At 44.0% G+C, this 22,213-nt stretch overlaps 1 protein-coding gene across 2 annotated transcripts; it reads right to left on the bottom strand.

The window, feature by feature from the left end:
- Positions 1-1,633: 1,633 nt before the first annotated feature.
- On the bottom strand, positions 1,634-21,720 carry RBL2 (RB transcriptional corepressor like 2). Of its 2 annotated transcripts, XM_054640473.2 has the most exons (22): positions 21,433-21,720; positions 19,980-20,110; positions 18,605-18,805; positions 17,822-17,886; positions 14,399-14,527; positions 13,433-13,593; positions 13,263-13,327; positions 12,428-12,614; positions 11,567-11,733; positions 10,960-11,069; positions 9,982-10,085; positions 9,469-9,606; positions 9,095-9,259; positions 8,437-8,548; positions 7,593-7,865; positions 6,996-7,267; positions 6,265-6,441; positions 6,028-6,099; positions 5,525-5,639; positions 4,057-4,259; positions 3,698-3,862; positions 1,634-3,312 (listed from the first exon to the last, which is right to left on the bottom strand). In XM_054640473.2, the coding sequence occupies exons 1-22, from the start codon at positions 21,625-21,627 to the stop codon at positions 3,142-3,144; spliced, it is 3,378 nt and encodes a 1,125-aa protein (XP_054496448.2). In that variant the 5' UTR covers positions 21,628-21,720; the 3' UTR covers positions 1,634-3,141. The 2 variants fall into 2 exon arrangements, with proteins under 2 accessions (XP_054496448.2, XP_077041066.1); XM_077184951.1 differs by lacking the exons at positions 17,822-17,886; positions 18,605-18,805; positions 19,980-20,110; positions 21,433-21,720 and adding an exon at positions 16,262-16,280.
- Between the last annotated feature and the right edge of the window lie 493 nt (positions 21,721-22,213).

Raw genomic sequence — 22,213 nt, 5'->3', positions numbered from 1 at the left:
CAGATTTTATCATGGGCAAGGTTTTAGTTCAAGGACTCCTGGTGTGATCAGATCATGGGCCTGGCCTTTTGCTGGGCACGTGAACTGCTTGGGCAGGTGCAGGCCTGGAACTAAACCAGCCTGTAACCATTCCTCTTTATTCAGTTCTATGATTGCTCAGAAGGCTCTGTTATAAATCACTGACTTGCACATTTCCTAAGCCACTTAGGTGAAGGACTGGCAGAGAAGTTAAATCCCTTCTAATCTTGGGCAGCTCTTTGGGCTCAGCTGCTGGCCAGGAAACTCCACAGCTGGCAAGAACAGTGCCCAGGAGCAGTGACAGGGTAATGCTGGCAAGGTGATGGTTTGTGGAGTAAGTTTTGTTTCTCTCAGCTGTCACAGACCCTGCAAGGCTGGGCACCAGCTTGGATTGCTCCAAGTCAAATCCAGCTAATAGCAGTTTGTTGAGAATTTTATTTATTTAGGGAATGTAGAATTTTGTTTGGCTTAGAATGAATAATTTGAAAAATTATTCTTATTTGATTGAGAAAGGGGAGAGAATGCAGTGTACTTTTGTAATCAGATTTGTGTATCAAAAGAAACTGTTCCAGGAGCAAGCCAGGTGAATGAGTACTGAAACAGTGCCATGAGAATCAAATCCTTTTCTCCTGGATTTTGCTATTTTTTTTAAGAGCAGGTACATGATTTGGTGAAAGAGTATGGTCTGACCAATACTTTGATATGGGAATGTTGCTGAAAATCATCTTTGGATTCTGAACTCTCTAAAGAACATTTCCAAGGGATCTGTAAGTTATACCACTGGAGTTTCCTGCTGAGGTTGCAGTTGGATTCCAACCACACTGTTCTAAGTCATGAAAGAAATTATTTGAAGCCACTTCAGATTTATCTTTTTGAATATAAAGTTTATGCTTTTTTTTTTTCCTTTGGAACACATTTGTTGGGAGTTTTTGGGGGTTTTTTTAGCATTTTCTTCAACGTAGAAACTGCAAGTTCTATCTTTATTATTAGTTACAGCTGAGGCTAACTTAACAACTTTTCAGAAAGGGACAGGAACAGGAACTATTGATGAAATAGTCTCAGGCCCCCTAGGTAAAAAGGCAGGGGACAACCAGTGCATCTGTAGCTGTACAAATATAGCAGCAGTGGTGGTCAGAGCTGTTCTAAACTACCTAAGAATGTTTAGAAATTCCCCTCAGTGGGAATGTGGGTACCCAGCATTCAGGAAATAATTCTGCTGTCACTGGGTGTGTGAGATCTTGTGTGAACAGCTCCTGCAGGGAGGGCAGATTGTTCTGGAGCCCCCAGTGCTGTGCAGTGAGGCAGCCACCATCCTCCTCCTCCTCCTCCTCCTCCTGCTCTGCCAAGGGAGCAGCAGCCGGAGCTGGGGCATTCCCTGGCACTGCTGGCACTCCCAGGCCCTGCCTGGTGCCTTCTGATGGAGCAGCAGGAGGGGACACACATGGAACAACCACAGTGACTAAACCAGGGCAGGAGTAAAGAGTAAATCCTTCCCCTTGTGCTGTGACTAAGATGTGAGCATTCATTTATTTTTAAACCTTGAACTGCAGTGAAGTCCTTGCTGCAGACTGTCTAGCTTTGCACATACAATGCTCCTCACACACAAACAGGAAACTGAGAGTCTATAAAGTCTTTATTGAAAAATACAATTGCAATATTTTCATACAAAGTGAAGTTAATGGAACATAGTAACAACAAGAATTGTCTGACACTTCCATAAATATTTTTACAGAAACATCTACACAACTTCTGGACTTCAGCTTTTGTTATGCAGGTAAGAAAAACATGTTTTTATTTTACTTTAGCTGAATTTAATAGTGGAGCTAAGTCTTACATTTTCCTATTCTTCAGATGGGCAGGAATGACTGAAAACAGGGCTTTCAGCTTTTGCTTCCTCAGAAAGCCTTCTGGAACCTGAGTGTGCCACATTTTACATGAAGAACACCCCCTCCCCAGCAGAGGACTGGCATCCTGTACTGTGGGAGAGGGTTGATGCTTTCCTAACAAGTCTGGTATTTTGGACCTATTTTAAATGAAAACAAGTGCTAAGTTTATGTGCAGCACCTCTGATTGTGGTGGTAGGGGAGGGATTTCTCCCAGGCAGCCTGGTTTAGGCTTTTTACAAAAACCAAAACACAAAACCAAACTGCCAAGCCCTGTCCTTTAAACACCAACAGAATATCTAAATGTATGTTGTAGGAGGTGGGCACCAGGTTCCTGCTGCTGAGTGAGCAAGGGCTACAGTGCCTGACTATCAAGAAAAGCAACAAGCATATAAAATTCCTTGAAAAAAGCACACATCCCTGGCTTCCTGCATTCATTGCTGCATATGCACTGAGTTACAATGAATTCTTAGTGCCATTTGCTGACAAGAGGAGCAATGGGATGTCAGATTATAATAAATACAAAAGTCAAATTGTTTCAGTACAGAAAGACAGCTGAAGTCGGCCTTTGCAAAAAATATTCACATTTAGAAAGTGCCATTGCAAATATACAGCAAAACTCATCTGCTTTAAACATGATGCTTCACAGCCCCATCCCAAGTGTCACCTTGGGAATGTGAGTTCACTTTCAAACATTGCACAGCTCAAACCCATCAACACATTCACCTCCCTTGGTACAGCAAAGGGCCACACAATAAAGCTCAACACGGTGCTGCTTCTCAAAGGTACATGGAACATCCTAAATCTGGACAGAGTCCTTCCTGCAGGGCTCAAAATGTGCCCCTTGTCCCTTTGCAAGAAGAACTGGCCTGTGTGAGAATGTTACTCTCCTAAGCTGTTAGTTTGTGAGGGGGTTAGTGAGGAACCCTGACACTGTCTGTGGGTGCCTTGGTGCAGGGCTCCACGCTGAGGCCCCTGGACCTGTCTGGCCCCAGCTGACAAGGGTGAAGCACTGACTAGAGCAAAGCAAAGCTGTAAATACCTGCTGCAAGGTCCACAGCTGGCTTAGGGATGTGTTCTCCAGGCAAGGCTGGGGAGGGGTCACTTGCCTTGTGAAGAGCTTAAGCAGGGCCTGGGGTTGTGCTGCAGGTCTGAGGTGGATCCTGCCTGTCCCCAGAGCTGTCCCCCTCCTGCCCTGGCCCAGGCTCAGCACAGTCAGGGAGGGAGGAGCTGTGCAGGCTCAGTGGGACCCTCGGTCATTCGCTACGTCCTGGAGTCGTCTCAACAGAGCCGTGTGATTCTCCTGGCAGATCCGCTTGGCTGGGGCTTCAGTTCCATCTTCCAGGAGGATGCCTCTCTTCTTTGTGGGTGTTTCTCCAGTTCTAACCATGCTGTTGATTTCCTTTAGCCTCTGCAGGGAGGAGGGGCCAGAAGAAGGATTAGCTCTCACTATTTTGTGACTGCCCCAATGTGATGTTAGACACAGTGCAGTAGGACTGGACAGGCTCTTTTGTGGAAATCTGTAGTGTACCCAGGTATTGTCTTCATCACTGCACTGGTCTTTCCCTTACCAGAGTGAATCTTAAACTCGAGTTTGTAACTGCATGCAGAGCTCAAAGGCCCACCCAGCCCCTACAGCTGTGGCAGCTGCACTGGCAGTCTGATGAGCATTAGGTGATGATGTGTGTGTTGGACAAGGTAAACTTTGTGTTGCAGAATCTGCTCTACTTCCACTACCAGAAACAACAAGCAGAGTTAAGGATTTAAAAAATCAAATTGAAACCCTTTAGTCTCACCTTTGAGGGGCTGCTGCTGAAGTAGTAGAATATTTTCTCTTGGGGAGAGAGGGCAGACTCGTTCCTGTGTGGTGAGATGTACAGGGGGTGGTGCTGGGAGAGCTGCACTCGGCGGGGGGAGCTGAGGCGCACGAACGGGTACGGCGAGAGCGGGGGGGAGTCTGTCTGCTCGGAGAGAACAGAGACACTGCGGCCTGAGCTCAGGGCTCACTGCAGCAAGGCTTTTCCACACAGGTGCTACCATACAATGGACAACAAATGCAAGTGGTGTTGTGTTATTAGGCCAGATCAGTATTTTTCACTGTGTGGTCAGAAGATAAAGCTCTGTTTATTAAGAAAAAGCACAGAATGTAACTTACTGCATTTGAAGTGTACTTGAGGGCAAAGTCCTTGATCTGCTCGATGTAGACGTTGTTGTAGAACTGGATGAGGTCCCCACGCTCCTCCTCCTCGGTGTCGCTGTTGGGGCCCGAGAGGCGCGTGGGGGTCGGGGGCGCGCTGGAGGGCTGGGGCACGGGCAGGGTGCTGCTGGAGCGCATCACCGGGCTGGAGTCACGGCTGCCTGCGGGCACAGCCACTGCTCAGGGCTTGGGCACTGCCTGCCCTGCGGGCACACTGCCAGCGCTGCGGGCACTGCCTGCCCTGCGGGCACAGGACCAGCCCTGCGGGCACAGCCACTGCTCAGGGCTCGGGCACAGGACCAGCCCTGCGGGCACTGCCAGCCCTGCGGGCACAGGGCCAGCCCTGTGGGCATTGCCTGCCCTGTGGGCACTGCCAGCCCTGCAGGCACAGGGCCAGCGCTGTGGGCATTGCCTGCCCTGTGGGCACTGCCAGCCCTGCGGGCACAGGGCCAGCCACCCTCGGCAAACAGGGACTGGGAACCCGCTGCCACCAGCACTCTGCCTGGTTTGATCCCTGAGTTGTCTGGTTTTGATCCCTGGGCGTTGTCCCTTACACAAAAGCTTTGTTGATTTCTAACTTCTTACTGCATAAAGTGCAAGGGATTTGCTGTAGGAGCTGAGTTGCATGATGATATAAAAAGAGCTGAAACTCCATTTTTCAGCATTTGTGTTATACTTTCAGCAGGAGCTCTTTCTTGTTGCTGTCTGGCTCCATTTCAAGTAAAGAATGGTAGTCTTTTTCTGTCAGTAGGAGAAATATTTGGCTTGGCCATACTTCCTGCTAAGTTAATGTGGGAAGTTGCAAAATATACATACTTTTTTGCCTTCCCTCCCTGCCACTCCCTCTGACAGAAAATATTAATGCCTACTGCTTATTACCATCATCTATTAAATACCTTGAAAACTGCTGGTAGGAATACACAGCATCACCTCTGCGGTTTCTTTTATAAAAGTTAATTCAAGGAAAATGTGTCAGTTCACATATCAAGGGAAGAATCCCCAGAGCTGTCAGCTACACTGAAATCAATGCTGTGGGTGGTGTTCCTATTTCTGCAGACAGACAGTGCTACAAAAGAAACTGCTGCAGCTCTCTAGTTGTGATAAGAGTAGCTGTGAACCTGAGCTAGCCCAGATTTCCTCATTCTGCAAAGACTCCAAAGTTCTTTGATATGTGAGCTGAACTCAGAGCTCAGGCCAGCACGGCAAATTCCCAAGGTAAGTGCATGTGGGGAGGGATTTGAAACTGTCAGAGTGGGTGCAATACAAGCCTGGAGTTAGAGCAACTCCAGTCTATTCTTAATTGTGTCTAAGTTTACCAAAGGAGGAACTGTTTGGGGTGAAACAACACAAAATCTGACTCTTCATTTACACACACAGTTTTGGCAATGGAATTAAACCCACCCCCCTGGCATTTGGAATCACTCACTTCTTTCCTTGTTCCTGTCTTTGCTCCTGTCTGTGGGCGAGTTCTGCTGGCTGCTGCTGTCACTGCTGCCCGAGTGGCGGCGGCGGCGGCCCTTGATGAGGACACTGCGATAGACCTGCAGGGACAGGAGCAGCGTGAGCAGGGCACGCTGCAGCTGTCACCCAGACAGGGAACTGCTGCCTGCACGGCACATCTGCTGCCAGAGCTTCACTGTGGTACCAAACTGCTGCTTGCAGGGCAAAATACAGCCTCCTAAGAGGAGTAATAGCCCAGGGGCACTGCCTCCTTCAGTTTTAGTAAAGAACATTTTCTATTTTAGGTACAGTTTAGTATAAAGAGCTTGCAGTAGTGCAGGATTTTGGATACAACCACTATCTTTTGAGAATGGTTCACAGACTGCATCCCCTTAACACTAAAAATTGCTTTACCAACCAAGTTCCTAAAATAGAATGAAGGCATTTAATAAACCAGATCCCACAAGGTTAAATAGTGGCTGTGCTCACGTGGCTCTTGGCTTGTGGCTGTGTCCGGTAGCAGCGCATGATGTTCTGGAATGATCTGTCTTCATTAGTGACCTAAAGGGATGCACAGAAAAGGTTCAGTTTTTCTGCAGGTTATTGGGTTGTTTGGCTTGGGGGGGATTGTGTGTGTTTGTTGGTTTGGGGCTTTCTGAGGAAGTAGTACTGGGAATATTGAGTATTAAAGGAGATTTTTGTCTGTTTTCTTTGCTGCCACTTTACCTTAGTCATGACATAAATGGCACACATCAGCAGCTGATCCAGGTGTCTGTCCATCATGATTTCAGGGCAGTGCACCAAGGAGTACTCAAAGCATGTCCAGATCTTCTTGCGCAGCTCATCAGACACATCGAGTTTGGCACAGAGGTCCCTCAGACGAACACTGGCCAAGTGATACACCTGTGACATGGGACACTGTGCTCAGGGCCACAGCAACGCTGCTCTTCTGACCCAGCAAGAGTAGCTCAGCTTGCACACCTGCAGAGCTTGTGCAAATGCTAAGCCAGAAAGAATAACGAAGTTCAAATTTAACTGTTTTGCTTACAAGGCACAGACATTCTCAGTATTGGTGTCAGTGCTAAGAAAACATTTGTTTGAAGCTTAAATTCCAAGCTGTCCTGAGCACAGAAAGGGCACTGTATTGCCTACAGCAACCCCTGTATTGAATACACCAGAAAGTCTCAAAAGTTAACCTCTTTCTTTGGAAGAGCTTTCAAGAAAAGGGACACCTTTAAGAACCTGCTGGCCAAGTACAGATCTATTTCTATGTCCTTATGTGCCAGCACACTCCTTTGCTAGTGAGAAGTGGCCTGCAGGAGAAAACTACTCTGGGTGTGTATGAATATTAAATGTAATATGCCCTCATTATTACAACCAGTAAATGTGTATTTTTAAAATTACTGCAAGTTTACCAAAATAAGAACTAAGCAAAGCAAACTCAGATCAAGAAGTACCTTTCTGAAGAAGAGTGCGAGTGAGCCCATCTTGCGAGGCCTGACAGCTGTGGCACTGAGGTGCTGGCTCTGTCTCTGCTCTCCAGGGGAGATCTGCTGCACTGTTAGCTGGCCTGGCAGCTGCAGTGCTGCCCCAGCCATCTGAGGGTTCAGGGTGCCAGCCAGAGTCTGGGCACTCAGAGGCTGCATGGGCCCAGACACAGCCTGGGGCTGGGTACCTACATTTACCTGGACTGGGAAGAAAGTTATTCCTCCATTTTCATTGGCAATACCTGTAATGTAACAAAAAGAGCCTGAAATAAGAGCAAGCTGGGGGGGGATGGGGGGGGGGGGGTGTGAGTTTTTAAAAATAATTTAGTACTTCTTTTATTAGCTACTTATTACTAGACATTTAGTATATTATACATGAAATTGTTTAATCAAAATACTTTGCACGTCATACTTTCATACTTTCTCATCTCATGAAACTTCATCATGAGATGAGAAGATAATGAAGTTGAAGAAAGGTTTCCATAGTAATGCAGTTCTCCCTGTGGCTGTGCTCTAATGCCCTGATGGGAGCAAGCCTGAATGGCAGAGCAGCAGCGTTCCCCTCACCTTGCACAGGGATTGTCACCGTCTGCCCGTTGTTGGCTGTCACGGTGGCCGTTGCCACTGTCACCAGGGTCTGGCCAGGCACGGGGGTCACGGACACGGCCTCAGGGCTCACGTTCTGCACTGGCACCGTGCTCACCACGGGCTGTGGGGGCACCCTGACGGCCGTGCCACCCTCGGGGGCACCGTCATTGTCGGCGAACAGGCGCCGCCGCGTGGGGTTGGCTGTGGGAGAGCTGTACCTGTCATACAGGCTGGCTGGAGGGGAGGAGAGGCCTGCAGAGCAAAAACACACACACAGGTATCTATTGAACTCTTGTTTTATCATCATTTGCTTTACAAGGCAGTAGAAATCTAATGCAAACCAATATGTCATGCAAAGGCCTTCAAGAAAAATTTTTAAAAATACAGATTGCTTTTAGAGATGACTTAATCTTCAACAGTGCTCCATTTAATATTTTTCTAAGTTCATACATTATATTTTATTTTTTTCTAGTGGAAAACATTTGAGATATCACATAATATATAGTGGGGTTTCTTTTCTAGTATAACAATAAAGCAAACCAATTAGAGTGAAAGCTGTGTGTGACTGTATAAATACGGTTTAACACACACACACACATGCTGTTCATATCCATCACCTGAGAACACCCTATCAAAGCAGTACTGGTCACACTGATATGATCAATCCATCAGTCTTAGACCTCTGATGCAACTCTACGAGCTGCAATACCCTTTACCAATGTGTTTGCAGCTAACTGTACACTGGCATTAAAGCAGCTTCCTGCCTTGCACAATTCAATCCAAGTAAGCAATGCACAGCATGTTCTGCTTTAGAAAATCTCACCTTTTCCCAGCCCTCCGCTTTCAGCACGAACCTCGTTTAATCGCCGTGGTGTCAACGGTGAGCCTACAACACTGCTCCCAGCAGATCTCTCAAAGTACTGAGGTGGCATTACCTGAAATATTTATCCTTTTGTTAGAGTGTCTGTATCACACATTAACTACATAGCTCATTTTTAAAAGCACTACACGTTTTGAACAGCAAGACTTTGTGGAAAAATAACAAGAAAAGTGATAAACCTACCCTAAGCCCAACAAAACCAGTAGTGAGTAGTGATGGTACTGCTCTGCAAGATACACACTGTAACAGTCTTGCTGTGGCTACTGTGTGTACTTTTTACAACATTTCTTGTCTAAAAATCCTTCCAAGAGTTACTGGTCCAAACCTTCCCTGCTTGACCATTTTGTTCACCCTTCTGCTACACCAATAAAATACTGGATGAGAATCATCTATGCTGCCTGGCTCTGTTGCAGGTGTCTCCACAGAGATGGCCCTGACCAGGCCAGAGCACACTGCACTTGCTGCTTTGCCTGCACTGATGGGCTGGGATGGTGGAACTGCTACTGGGACATGTCAGGCCTCTCCTTCAGGGCACAAAGTCCTCTCTCTGCCATCCTGTCTGATTATGAAAGCTATGTAACACACAGAAAGATGTGCTCACCTCTTCACAAGTAGGAACTTTGTTTTCATTCTCTCTGATCCTGTCCCACAGTACAGATCCCTGTTTCCATGCCATACTCTCCAGGATCTGCTCTTCAATGTGGTTCAGGTGTTTTACCACTTCCCGACAAAGGCCGTCCTCTGCTCTAATGAAAACCTCAATTACCTGTGCAGTGGATAATTAGGATCAACACAATGTACTTGTTTTCATAGATTTGTTCTTAGACAAAGCTCTAATTCCACTACTTGGTTTTCCAGGAAGAAGAGACTATTAGAAACATGAAGGCTGCATTACTATGACTCAATCCTAGGCTGTCATACAGGTCAATGAGCACTCATGACTTTGTAAGCATTTCTAGCTATCAAACACATTACCTTGTAAAAATGATAAACTGGAATGTCAAATATTTCAGTGACGAAAGGGAAGTTTCCAGGTGGGTTGTATGTAAAGGTAATGATCTCCAGGCAACATGCCAGCAGAGACCTGTGAAACACATCTTGCTCCAGTATTGCCTGCAAGAGTTGCAAATTTTAAAGCTTATTTTACAGTGTAACCATAGAAGAATAAAACACTTTTTATTGTCTCAAGAGTAAGATTCTCAAGCTTATAGAAAGTGAAGCTATTTTTTAAGGGACAGAACTGAGTTCAAAATGAACCATCTTTAAAATGGCTCATTAAAAATTAAAGAGCCATTAAAAATTTCATCTATCTTTGTGTTTGCAAACACAATTTCTTGAATCTTTTTTCTTCCATTCAGGAGTACTTACAGGGTTCGTCTCAGAGATTTACCCTCATTTTAAATAGCTGACAATTCTGCTCTACATCTGTGTTCTTTTTTTGCAGGTCCAACTTTAAAAGTGAGGAACCCTTTGATTAGTTTTCCTTACAGATAAGTCCGTGTCTCCCAGTCTCTTCCTCTCTTGCTCAATGACTGACTCCAAGACCTTGTAGTAGAGCATCTCAGCAAGACGAAAATGTTTACTAGCAACATCTGCAGGAAGTTTAAATAGAAGTAATATTGTAAAATGCAAGAAAAGATATTATATTCTTCATCTTCAGATACAGAAATGCAACAGTAGCTTGTGTGGATTTCTGTGTTCTGTGGATACAATGCTTTCAGGACTAAACCAGTGAATTTCAAGTTAATGTAGGAATCCTTCTCCTACGCTGCACTGACTTGTGAATGCAGAGCAGAGTAAGATGCTACTGAGCCAGATTTTGGCTATCAGTATTACATCACCATGTATAAGAACAATCCTTAATGTTGCTAGAATAGACACAATGCAAATTCAGAAAATGCACCTGTATGGATCCACCTTGCACTGTCCAAGAAGCAGTGAAGCAACTAAGCTGACAAGAGCAAAGGAAGGTCTTATTAAGAAACAAGGTCAAGAGCATCTTCCTTATATTCAATCCATCTTCAGGCACTTCAGCTACCAAGACAACTTTGCAAATCATGTTTTGGTGTTCATACTGGCAGGATTTTAGGACCTGTACTAATCCATCCTCATATGTAAGCCAAAGTTGCTGTTGGGTTTTTAAAGACTACAGTTACTCAGATTTTGCTCACCAGCACAGAAATCCATGCCTCACTAATAATCTCAGACTTGACAGAAAAAGTGGTACACTTAAAAGTCCTTTTAATTTCTCTTCTCTAGTGCTGAAAGTATGATCAAATTCCAGCGATTCAAACTAAGGCTGATTATAAAACTTTACACAGCATTGAAATTTGCTGTGTCTAAAGAACACAGGAAAAGGCAAGAGAAGTAGAAAAGACACTTGTGCTAAAGCATAAACTGTATGTAAAACTTCATTACAAGAGATGGATGTGTATGCATTTTATGGGTAAGAAAAATGTTTCCCACCTTTGGAAAAATTACTGAATTCTCCTTCAGACTGAGTGCTCTGACAGTACACATCATGCATTTCTTTAACTCTGTTTGCAATGGATTGAGAAGGATCTCTGGAGCATGACCTGAAAATAAAAACTAAACATTTTCAATATACTATTCCTACTAAAACCAAAACCACCCTATTTTTTTATATGTTGAAAGCACAAAAATGGAAATATACTGCACAGCAATACAAACAGACCCAAATGTATCTAACTGCAAAACAGTTTATCCACATGGGGAATAAAGTTTGGTTTGCATCTCCTACACTATGGAGTGATTTCCTAGGTAGTGCCATTTGTTAAGTAGGAAGAAAGGTCTTGAAAATTTTATACTGGCAGCTTGTGGTTAGAGAATCCCAGATCTGCTGGGTTTTAAATGGTGGATATTCATCAATCTCTAAGGACAGATGAGTCTAAATAAAGAGAACAGTCCTTCAAAATGTAAATGTCTCTCTGGATTCCATTTTACTCCAGTAGTAAAGGACTGGCTCACCTTTTAATTTACACTGTTCAGCATTAATGTTTGCTATTAAAACTAGAATAGAAAATAGGATTATTTGGCTAAACACCAAATTTACCTGAGTATTTGCTCCAGGTTTTCACTGGGGGCATTTTTCAGCCCTGCCAGCATCGTGTGCAGGCGGCTCAGGCTGTAGGTTGCTATGGAAACAGGTGTCACGTATGGGTTGCTCTCTTTAATGTACTTGCGGCCAGTAAGGGGGGTTGTGATCCTCAGTGATTTGGACTGAAAATAAAAAAATAACCACATATACATATGCACTCTGTTGTGAACTTTGATAAAGGTCATAACCTAGAAACATCAATTTGCAGAATTCTTACTCTGTGTTATGGAAAAAAAATGGCTCCTAATGAAACAGCCCAAACCAGACCATGACTCAGGTAAGAGCAATGAAGAATTTGTCTGTGGTGCTCAGATGTTTGTATCAAACAGTTGTGTACAAACAGAGGGGATGTGATCTATGCTGAAATGCTGATGCTGGAATTGAGTGTGAAACAATTAGACCAATCTCAAAAATCCTCCCTAAATTCCAGTATCTCTTCCTAGCCCAAGTAACAAAGGTAGCTGCTCATAGCAGAAGTGTACTGAGCCAAGGCTTCCTTTCAGCAAGTTTAACTTTTAACATGAAAAGTCCTTCTGATCAGCATTTTAGTTTATTTGCATCAGACCAAGCCATCACATTAAAATAATGTAACATCAAGGATATCCCTTCAATTAGAGCACAGCAAAATAATGCATCTTCTAATTACCTAGGCACACAGTAACTGAACAAATACATGACATTCTTCACCATGAGGTCCAGCTCCCAATACTCCACCCGTTTTCTCCCCACACTCTGAGGTGTGTTTTATTTCTGTTTCCATAGGCAGACAGGGAGGGTGGCATATAAAAACAGCAACACAGACCACGCCATACTCACCCTGTCAAAATGCTGCTGCAAATTATGCTTCACTTGTACCCTCTCAGCTGTTTCCAGTCCTGAAGGTGTGTTCAAGCACCTCGTGAGAGTTCCAATCTCTTCGTCCGCATCCTCGCCAAGGAAAATTCTCTCATCGAGGTTTCCCACTGACAGAACATACTCCTCATAGGCCTTGTTGATGGCTTTGCTACAGCAGAAAGGAAAGGCAGACAAACCCCCTTTATTGAGACTGCTTGGTTCATCTGCTCACACACTGAACACAGCTCTGGCCTGGGGAAAGTCTCCTTCAAATTTCTTTTGACCCTCACTGAAGCTCCTTTAAGATCTACAGGACCTTATACATGACAGTGGCAAGGACATTATTTCCCCTATGTATTTGATGCCCTGCCATTTATCCAGCTGCAGGAAGAACACACTAAAACACTGAGAACTCCTATTTCCTGGAAACTCCTCAAAATTTACACAGCCTCATATCAAAAACTTCACTGAACCATTTTTATATCATTAAAAGAAAGTAAGTTCTACCCATAAACATCTCTAAACACCAACAAACCCATTTTTTTCCCTCCCACTTCCTACTCAATGTGCTCCCACACCTTTTTCATAATAACTCTGAGTTACACACAAACAAAAAATCCAGAAAGAGAAACGTAAGAATAAAGGCAGCCATCAGGTAACACCATCTTGAAGCTCTGTTCCTCTCCCAAGCAGTGCCAGAACAGGAAGGCAGTGCTGGCCATCCTGAACACCAGGCATGGCTGCTCCCAGTGCTCAGCTCAGGGAACAGAGGGGCACTGCTGCAAACCAAGCCACAGACAGGGACTCAGGCACTCACACGCTGTCTCCAAAGTTCCCAGGATCCAGAAATCCCGTCAGGTTTTCATCTTTTCCTTTCAAAAGCTGTAAGACATTTAAGAACAAAGGATGGGCATTTCATTTCTTATAAAGGTTTTGAAGGTAACAAGTAAGGAGAGATTTTTCTATATTACAAATTTACTGACCAACCTTTTTGTCAAAAAGCTTCCGAATATATGGCTTCCAAAAATGTTCCTTTATACCTTTTGCTTCTAAAACTAATCCATAATGTAAAGAACACAGTTTTTCAATGATGCAGGGAGGATCAGATGATACTTTATAATCCTTACTATGGAAGTCTTCAGGTAGACCTACAATTCAGAATATTGTATGATTTAATTTTGCAAATCCATATCCTGCTTTCTTATTAAAGTTAAATTCTTCAATGCTGTGCAGTCAAGGTAGTATGAAATGAAAACAGCCAACTAATTAGCTCTCTTGAAAGAACTACACAATGCCCACTAACTGGGCAATGTTATCAAAAGCAAATTTTGAGTTAGAGATTTAAAAGCATTAGTTACTGAGTGATAAAAATTACATATATCAATTCTAATAGGAAAAAAAAATCAAACATTGGTGAACTACAATATTTATTTGAGTTAATGGTCCCAGGTCACATCTGAAGCACTACACTTGGCCAATCCTGTACAGCACTGAAAATGAAGTGCAAGCCTGGGAAGAGTTACATCAGAAATTCAAAGGCAGCTTCTCCCCATTCATTTGAATTTGTGGTTATCAAGTCAACCTACACTTCCATTCTCTTCAGAAAGAGAACAGCAGCAATCCAGAAATGAGAGAGAAACAAATCTTCTATCTGAGCCCTGGGTCTTTCCAAACTGCTGCACTGCAGAACATTCCAGTCTCACTGTGTCCAGTGATGGCTGTGTCTTTATGCACTTTTCCACTGACATTAAACCCTCATTAACTCAAAGTATTACTCTGGAACTTCCTTCCAGGGTATTTCCACAGTACATCAAATTCTTGACCTAATGTATTATTTACAGAATTCACTAGTCTGTTATTACATGCTACATTAACAGGAATGGAACTGTGTAGCCAGATACAGAAAATATTAGTTCTCATGTATTTCAAATCACCTTGTTTTTTTCAACATACCCTTAAAATTAGGATTCAGGAGTTCTTTTCGGTTGGGACACTGCAGAGCATTTCCATACACGAGATCCAAAGCACATAACAAGAGATGGTAGGAATTGACCAAGTCATCACTGATCATAGGAAAATTTCCTGCAATATTAGAAAGACATAAGACATAAAATTAGCAGATAAAGTAAAGTAAATTTGAAAAATTAAAATTTAAGAATCTTTTAACCAAGAGACTGTTGATGTTTGTATTACAATCACTAATGCAATCTTGGAAACACAGTGGTTAATGACTGTAAGTACCTGGATAGCAACACAGTAAAGCAGTAAAGCAGACTCCCAAAAACACATAACAAATATAAAAGTAAAATACTTTTTCAGAAACAACAATTGTGAAGGAACCCAAATATATTGTGCTGAAATCAAACCTTACCAAAATGTTCCTAAATAAGCTGTTGCTGCTCCCTCATTCACAGTAACCTCATTAAGCAGTGCATAAATCACTTGAAGCAGCACTAACTGTATAATGCAAGCTGCCCCAAGGAAGAAAATCCTGCTTCTGTAACTCTGGCAGCACCAGCCCCAGTGCCTGGCACAGCCATGTCCTTCATGGATCCCCACTGCACCTGCCCCAAGCAAATTCTGCTCTGAAGGCCAGGGAGGGGTAGAATGGGTTCTGAGACTCAACTTTTCCTCTTTTCCCCAGCTTTGCATTGCTGCAAACAACTTTAACTTTGGCATCCAGGTTTTAGATGGCCTAGAAACTGTCTCCTCCTTCAGCCCCTGCCCCTCACTCCCAGAACAAACCTGTACCTAAAGTCAGATTTTTTTTTAACAATCTGTTTTCTTGAAAAACAATTTGCTGGGGGCATATTCATTATTAACAGTAATAAACATAACTTCATTTCTCTTGTGCTTTACAGAGGAGCTGACTGTGTCTATCTCTGGTCCTGGTTTATGAAGTATTTTTTATCTCTCATTTTCCTGCAGAAAAGAGTCCTTGTAACCTCTTCACTCTTTTAACACCTTGCACAAAGATTACAATCAGAGCTGTATGTGACTCTTTACTGAAGTCATTTATGTTTATGATATTCTTCTAGAGGAGTGGCCATAGTAAAAGAGTTTAGTAAAATAAATTATACAATTAATCAATAACATAAATCACAGTTCACTTTTTATGCACAGCATGATGTTTCTATTACTCCTTAAATACTAATGACTCTTCCACTCTTTCCACCCTCCCTTTTTTTCTCAGGGAAGCTCCAAATCACTTGGCTGAGCCCACTATGAAGAACAGATCTAAATTCTTGAAGAAATCTATCATATAGTAATAAACTCACTTAGAACACATTGACATGGATATATGATTAGATAATTTTTCTCAATTATGCTGTTATTTTTTTACCAGTAACATACCAGTTTGTTCAAATTTATGTTATTTTCTGGTTCCATGTTTGTTAGAAGAAAAATTATTTAAATGCAGATAATTTGAACTATTTACAATAATGAACCTTAGATGAAATTTTAATTAACTTTATCCACTTATCAGTTATTTCCAAGTCATTAATGGTTCACAGCAAAGCAATGAAAATCCTAAATACTATTAGCAAACCTTTAATCAATAAAATTCTCAAAGTAATTGTCATAACACAGGATCAATTCCACAACCATGAGAACTTACTGTCAGCACAGAAATAAATACAATTTCACAGTACCAGTAGTTCCATAGTAATTTCTTGTTGCTGACATTTCAAACAAGGCTCCCTTTCACAACTAAAATATCACATATATCAAGTATCAAATAATAAAAAACCAGAGATTTTCTTCCCCCATCAGTTTTAAAGAAAGAAATGAAAGAGTTTGAAGAGCAGTTCTTACAAACAGTTTGCTGAAGTGCAGTCCCAGTGAACAAGGGGCTCCCTCAGAGTGCAGTGCATGAACTGAAGGCAATGGGCTGCAGGAGCAGACAAGCCTGGGCCTGCCACTGCTGTGTGGTTGCTGTGATAAGGATTTACTGCCCACCCCCAAACCACACAGCACAAAACCTCACAGCAACACCCAAGGCCTTAATAGTCAACACTTTTACAAACAAATAGTTTCCATTTTTAAAGTGCTGCCACACTTTAATAATCATTTAGTAATCTTACAGCTTCTATGCACTGTAATTTTTCCTTTTCCTTGTAGAATTCACTTGGATGTGTTATCAACATGGTATTCTCCACAGGGTTAGTTACCACATCTGAAACTGCTTGGAATTACCATGTAGTCAATGGATGATGCACTTACTCAAACATATCAGTCACTAACTTAGCAACAGGAAGAACCATAAAGTCCCTCTGCACCTTGTCAACCATCCAATCTTCCCACAGAAGTGCAGACTTCACAGAAGGAAAAGAAAAACCAGTGATTTTCCAGACTGACCTACTTACAGCTGCCTACCTGTGCTAAGGCAGTGTAGTCCTGACTGACTGGAAATAAGTACAGCACTAACTCTGCTGGGATCAGTGGCTGAAATCATGCTGTGTTTCAGGCTGAGAGCACCACCCTTGTTTAGGAAAGACTTCTCTTGCCCAATAAGGGGGAATTTGCAGCCTTACAAAAAGGCATCTTCCTCACAGGATGGAGTGCTCAGAGCAGCACTTGTGCCCCAGCACACCTGCCTGACTTTTGCAGGGATGTGGTGCTGAGGGTCCAGCTCTGCTGCCAGGAACCCTCTGCAGTGTGGCACAGTGCTGAAAGAAAGGCTTTGTCAACAAAGGTCTGTGCTGAACAAAATTAGTGCCAGGCCATTCAATACTGCCACAGCCTACTCTGTCTGTCCTAGCCTCAAAATCACCAGGTAAGGAAATCATAGCACACTGTAGGAATCTTAACACTGATTCACTTTTAAATTTGAAAAAACACATCCCACCACACACTCCCAAACAAAACAAAAAAAATCCTTTTATCCTTTTCCTTGAAGAAATAAAAATATTGGGTTTCCTTTGATAGGTATTATATTATGAAAAAAAATCAAGTTACTGGACATTATCAGTGGATCTGATCTACAATGATGCTCTTTCCATGTGGAATATCAATATTGTCTTTATTTTCCCCAAAGCACTACCTTACTTATGCATCACTCTCAGTGAACACTCACCAGGACCTGAAACAAGGCCTAGGGATGTGGAAACTCTTTAAGACACAGATTTGATGAGGAAAGATTTTAGACTACACATGCTGTGACTGCACAACTGAAACCTAAAATGAGGATTTAATCCTGTTCCTTCCTTTTTCTCCCAACAATCACCATCAAGAAACACATCTGAAATTCTCTACTGTTCTTATAAGCCTTAAGGCTGCTCTTACAATAAGATTATATGTACACTGCACCTATTGGGTGTTTTAAGGACTGCTATAAAATAAGGACTAATGTCGGATGCATTTCAGATCCCTCACCTTTGGCATGAACAAACAGGACCCAACAGAACTGGAAAACTTCGGTCACAGTACATGGTTGTCGTCTGTTGGAGGGAAATACAGCAAGAAGACAATAAGCTCAACGAATCAGAACTGACAGAACATCATACAAGAGTCACTAATTCAAAGAGAAAACTAAGCTTTACTACAGGGTGGCAAAAATCTTACACCCTTCCCACCAAGCCCTGCCTAAGGGAAATACAGAAAGATGCACAAAACCTAAAAGGTTTAGTCTAGGCACAACTGGAACCCCTATTTAGAGGTTTAGTCTGGAACCCCTGTTTCAGCCTGCAAGTTCAATTCCACTGCACTCCAAATAGAAACAGTAACAAAGAAACAAAGCTTCTACTATAAAGTAAAATACCCACAAGATCTGCAGCTAGGAAGAAATCCATGGGAGTTACTGAGCAGTACTATGAGTTAATAAAGCCATGCAGATCATAAAAGGATCAGATCCTTCCTGTCTTTCCCATCTTTACAACACTAGTGCTTCCCTTGCCTACAGGCTGATTGAAATCTCTCCCCTCTCCCCCATCCCACAAATCATCAGAAACTCAGCAGCTTTGGGATTTCCTGCCCCTGTCAGATCTGAAATTGAAAAAGAGATTAAAAATTTGCTGCAAGCAAGAAAAAACCAACTCTAATATTATAAACAACAACTATGAAAATACAGTCAAAATACAACTAAGACAACCAAGCAACTTCATTATATTTTCACTAAAGTAATACTCTCCAATCAGTCTGGAAACAACAGAAACCCACCTCTGTTTCCTTCCTCTCTGCTGACGAGGTTGATCTTCTTGAGGATACCTGAAAATGTCCTGAAAAATGGGCTCATACTTCTTAAAAATGACTGCAGAAACGGTGAAGTTCCTCTCCAATCTCTCAGTTCTCTCTCTGAACTGGGATGGAAGATTTGCCATGTCTTCCCACTTCTTCATCTTGTTAAAAAACTCAATCAAGCTGCAAATACCGAATGGGTTAGATCAGACAGGCCGTTTGTTTCTCCTACAGAAATAAACTCTACATTTCCAACAAAAGTGCAATTTCTACTGCTCAAACTACTGATGAAATGGTGGCACTGCAAACATGACAATGAACTCAGAGCCAGTCCTGCTCATGGTTCAGCTCAGACAGCTCGTGAAATATTTTTAGATGCTGGGCTGATAACCACATTAACTGTGTACTCACAGGTCTGGCATCCTCTCACAATGACAAAATCAACTCCAACAGTTAGATTAATCTGAAATCAGACTTGTTTTTCTGAATAATTTATTAATTTAAATAAAACAGCCTTTAAGATATACAATGCTAAGAATTCTATAAATTATGAAAAACCTCTTAAGTTTTAGTAAATTGCACTTTGCAAATTTGGCTTTAATTCCTTTTCTACTTCTTTATGTACACCTTCTTTTTCAGTGTTATTAGTCTTGATAGCTCAGATCACAGAACCAATTTATCAACATTTAATACCCTGAATTTCTAATTTGGAAAATAAAAGCTTATTAAGGAACACTTTAGCAGCAATGCTTCAACAGCAGACGAAATGGGATAAGAAGTACATAAGAACATTCATTCTTAATTTTGTGACAATCTATGGAATTTTTAGAACACAATGAGATTGCTAATAAATAAATTCAATTATTTCAGAAGCTTTTCTTTATTACTTTATAGACATAAACATTGACACAAATTTGTTCATCAGATTCTGACCTCATTTAGTGACTTTAGCAAAACCATGTGAAAGGTGAAGTTTTCTTATGCAAAAACAGAGATAAATCTTGTGAACATTTTCACAGTGAACTATACAAATGGTTTCTCATGTGAGAAGTCCACGCTCTGCACACCCCCAAAATTTACTGTTCTTCAGTGACTGGCTTCTTTCTCCTGTGAGTGAAGGAAGTCAATCTCTTATTTTGAAAACCAGTGATTTTATGAACATAGTACTGAGCCAAAGGAGCTGCCCTAACTTCTGTGACAGTGAGCTCTAACACAAACATTCTGGGGATATAAAGTCTATCTTCAAAAGCAGGAAACAAGAAACACATTTAGCTTTTATTCTCCATTTCCAATTTCACAAGGTGATAAACACCTTTGAGATTTTGTAAGTGTCTAAAAATCAGCAAGAAGAAGTTACCTTTGGTCTGAACAGCGCAGGATTCTGGTTAAGGATACATAATTTCCTTCTGCCGTTCCCCTGCTCACAGTTGGGATCGCTTTCCTGCAAGCCACGTACAAGGCACAAGCCAGCCAATGCATGTCATTTCCCTGTGAAACAAAACATCAGGCATCTAAAAAACTGCACTAAAAACAAACACGTGCTTTTCAGCTAGCCCAACATCGGGGAAAAGCACTGTGTCCTGAACAGATGAAGGTTAACCAGTGAGAAAATTGATTTGCTGTTTCAAACTTCTGTTGTGCTTTGGGTTTTTAACTGCAACAAAACAGGTGCTAAATAGACATCAAACACTGAACTGCATCAAAACTAAACTTACTAGTTACCATTATAAATTTCACATTTGACTCAAACTGTGAAATACATTTTGAGTATATGAAAATATATTTTTAGTGTTGTTCTACAGCATTTTATACTGCTCGAATTTAAAAGAAAAAGGTAACAACAAAAAAGAGAAAGGCTACAGTTATTGCAACCAAAACAATCTTCTGTCCTGAACGGACAGCAGAAAAAGAAAAACGCTTCCATTTTGCTCCGTATTACACAATTATTCAATCTGGTAGCTAAAGACAGAAATTAATTCTAATGAGCACTTGAAATTTTATTCTCCGTCTTTGATCAAAGAGTAACACCTCAGTGGAAAAAAGGACGGGTAAAACAAGGGGCCAGCCTGACTCCGATGCTGCTGTGGTTCTGTCGGGCTCCGTGCTGCCGCGGGCCCGGGTGAGCGCACACCTCCGGGGGCACGGCAGGGCTCGCCCCGAGCATCGCCGCCCGCCCGCGCTGTGACAGCGGCGCTGCCCGAGCGGCCCCTCCTCCCTCACGGGCGGCCCCGGCCCCGCAGCTCTGCCCCGAGAGCCGCCCGGTCACCGGCGAGCAGCGCTGGGGGCCCCGGGACCTGCCGGGGCTTATCACAAGCGCCACTTTTGCTATAGGAAGGCACCGATAAAAGGAGCTTCCGAAGCACCCGGGCGCGTCACCGCGTGTTCCTGTTTTCAAGAACGACGCGACAACCCTTTACCTTCTGCCCTTTACCTTCTAGCCGTCACCTTTTACCCTCCAGCCCCCAGCCCGGGCCGTGCCAAGCCCCCAGAACACGGCTCACAAATGCGCTCACACCTGCGCGGGGCATCTCCGCGGGCCCCGCGCGGCTGCGGAGCGGCACCGGCCGAGGCCACCGCGCCGCTCCGCGGCCGAACCGCGGGGAGCCGAAGCACCACAGCGACCGGGGCTCTTCCATTTTTAACACCTTTCCGCCGCTACGACTCCCAATTGCGATGGCTATTCCCGGCCGCCCGGGCGTTGCGGGGGAGAGGCCGCCGCGCCTCCACCGCCGTCCCTTCCCTCCGCACTTCACCCGCGCGTCCCGCCGCGCTCCCCCCGGGCCGGCCGCGGCCCCGTCACCCCCCCTCACCTCCAGGGTGTAGTTGCGCCTCATGCTCTGGTAGCTCAGCCAGGCCTCGGCGCGGGCGCGCTCGTCCATGTTGAGGCTCCTGCATAGCTCCTCGTAGCGCTGCCGGGTCTCGCCGTCCTCGCCCGGCGGGGACGGGGCGGCGGCGGCGCCCCCCGCGGGACCCGGCTCGGCCCCGGCCGCGTCCTCGCCCGCCATGCCGCGCCCCGCCGCTGGGGGGCAGCGCCGCGCTCCGCGCACCGCGCCTGCGCCGCCGCCCCGCGCGTTCGAATCCAAACACCGAAGGAGGGGCCCCGCCCCGCCGCGCGCCGCGCCCGCTCATTGGCCCGCGCGGTGCCCGCCCGCCCCGGCCGCGCGCAGGCGCGCGCGCCCAGCACGCACCGCGAGACGCGCGCGCGGCACGGAGCGGGGGCGCGCCCGGGGCGGGGTGGGGCCGGGAGCGTGAGGGCAGCCCGGAACGGGCCGAGAGCGGCCAGGGCCGGCAGGGGCTGGGCAGAAATATACACACAAATATATACAAATATGTACATATATGTACAAATATGTACACAGAGTGCGGGCTACGGGCTGTACACAAATATATACACAAATATGTACACAGAGTGCGGAGCACGGGCTAGACAGAAATATGTACACAAATATGTACAAATATATACACAGCGTGCGGGGTACGGGCTGTACACAAATACATACACAAATATGTACACAAATATGTACACAGAGTGTGGAGTACGGGCTGTACACAAATATACACACAAATATACACACAGGGTACAGGCTGTAC

This window comes from Agelaius phoeniceus, chromosome 12, assembly GCF_051311805.1.
Source record: "Agelaius phoeniceus isolate bAgePho1 chromosome 12, bAgePho1.hap1, whole genome shotgun sequence".
Lineage (NCBI taxonomy): Eukaryota > Metazoa > Chordata > Aves > Passeriformes > Icteridae > Agelaius > Agelaius phoeniceus.
The sequence above is the reverse complement of the archived record's forward strand: the minus strand, read 5'-3'. Positions and strand labels throughout refer to the sequence as shown.

Coding starts and splice junctions, on each gene's coding strand:
- RBL2 (XM_054640473.2), bottom strand. CDS start 21,627: ATGGCGGGCGAGGACGCGGCCGGGGCCGAGCCGGGTCCCGCGGGGGGC. Junction 11,070..11,566: donor AACCTGGAGCAAATACTCAG/GTAAATTTGGTG, acceptor TTTTATTTTCAG/GTCATGCTCCAGAGATCCTT. Junction 7,866..8,436: donor AAGCGGAGGGCTGGGAAAAG/GTGAGATTTTCT, acceptor TTTGCTCTGCAG/GCCTCTCCTCCCCTCCAGCC.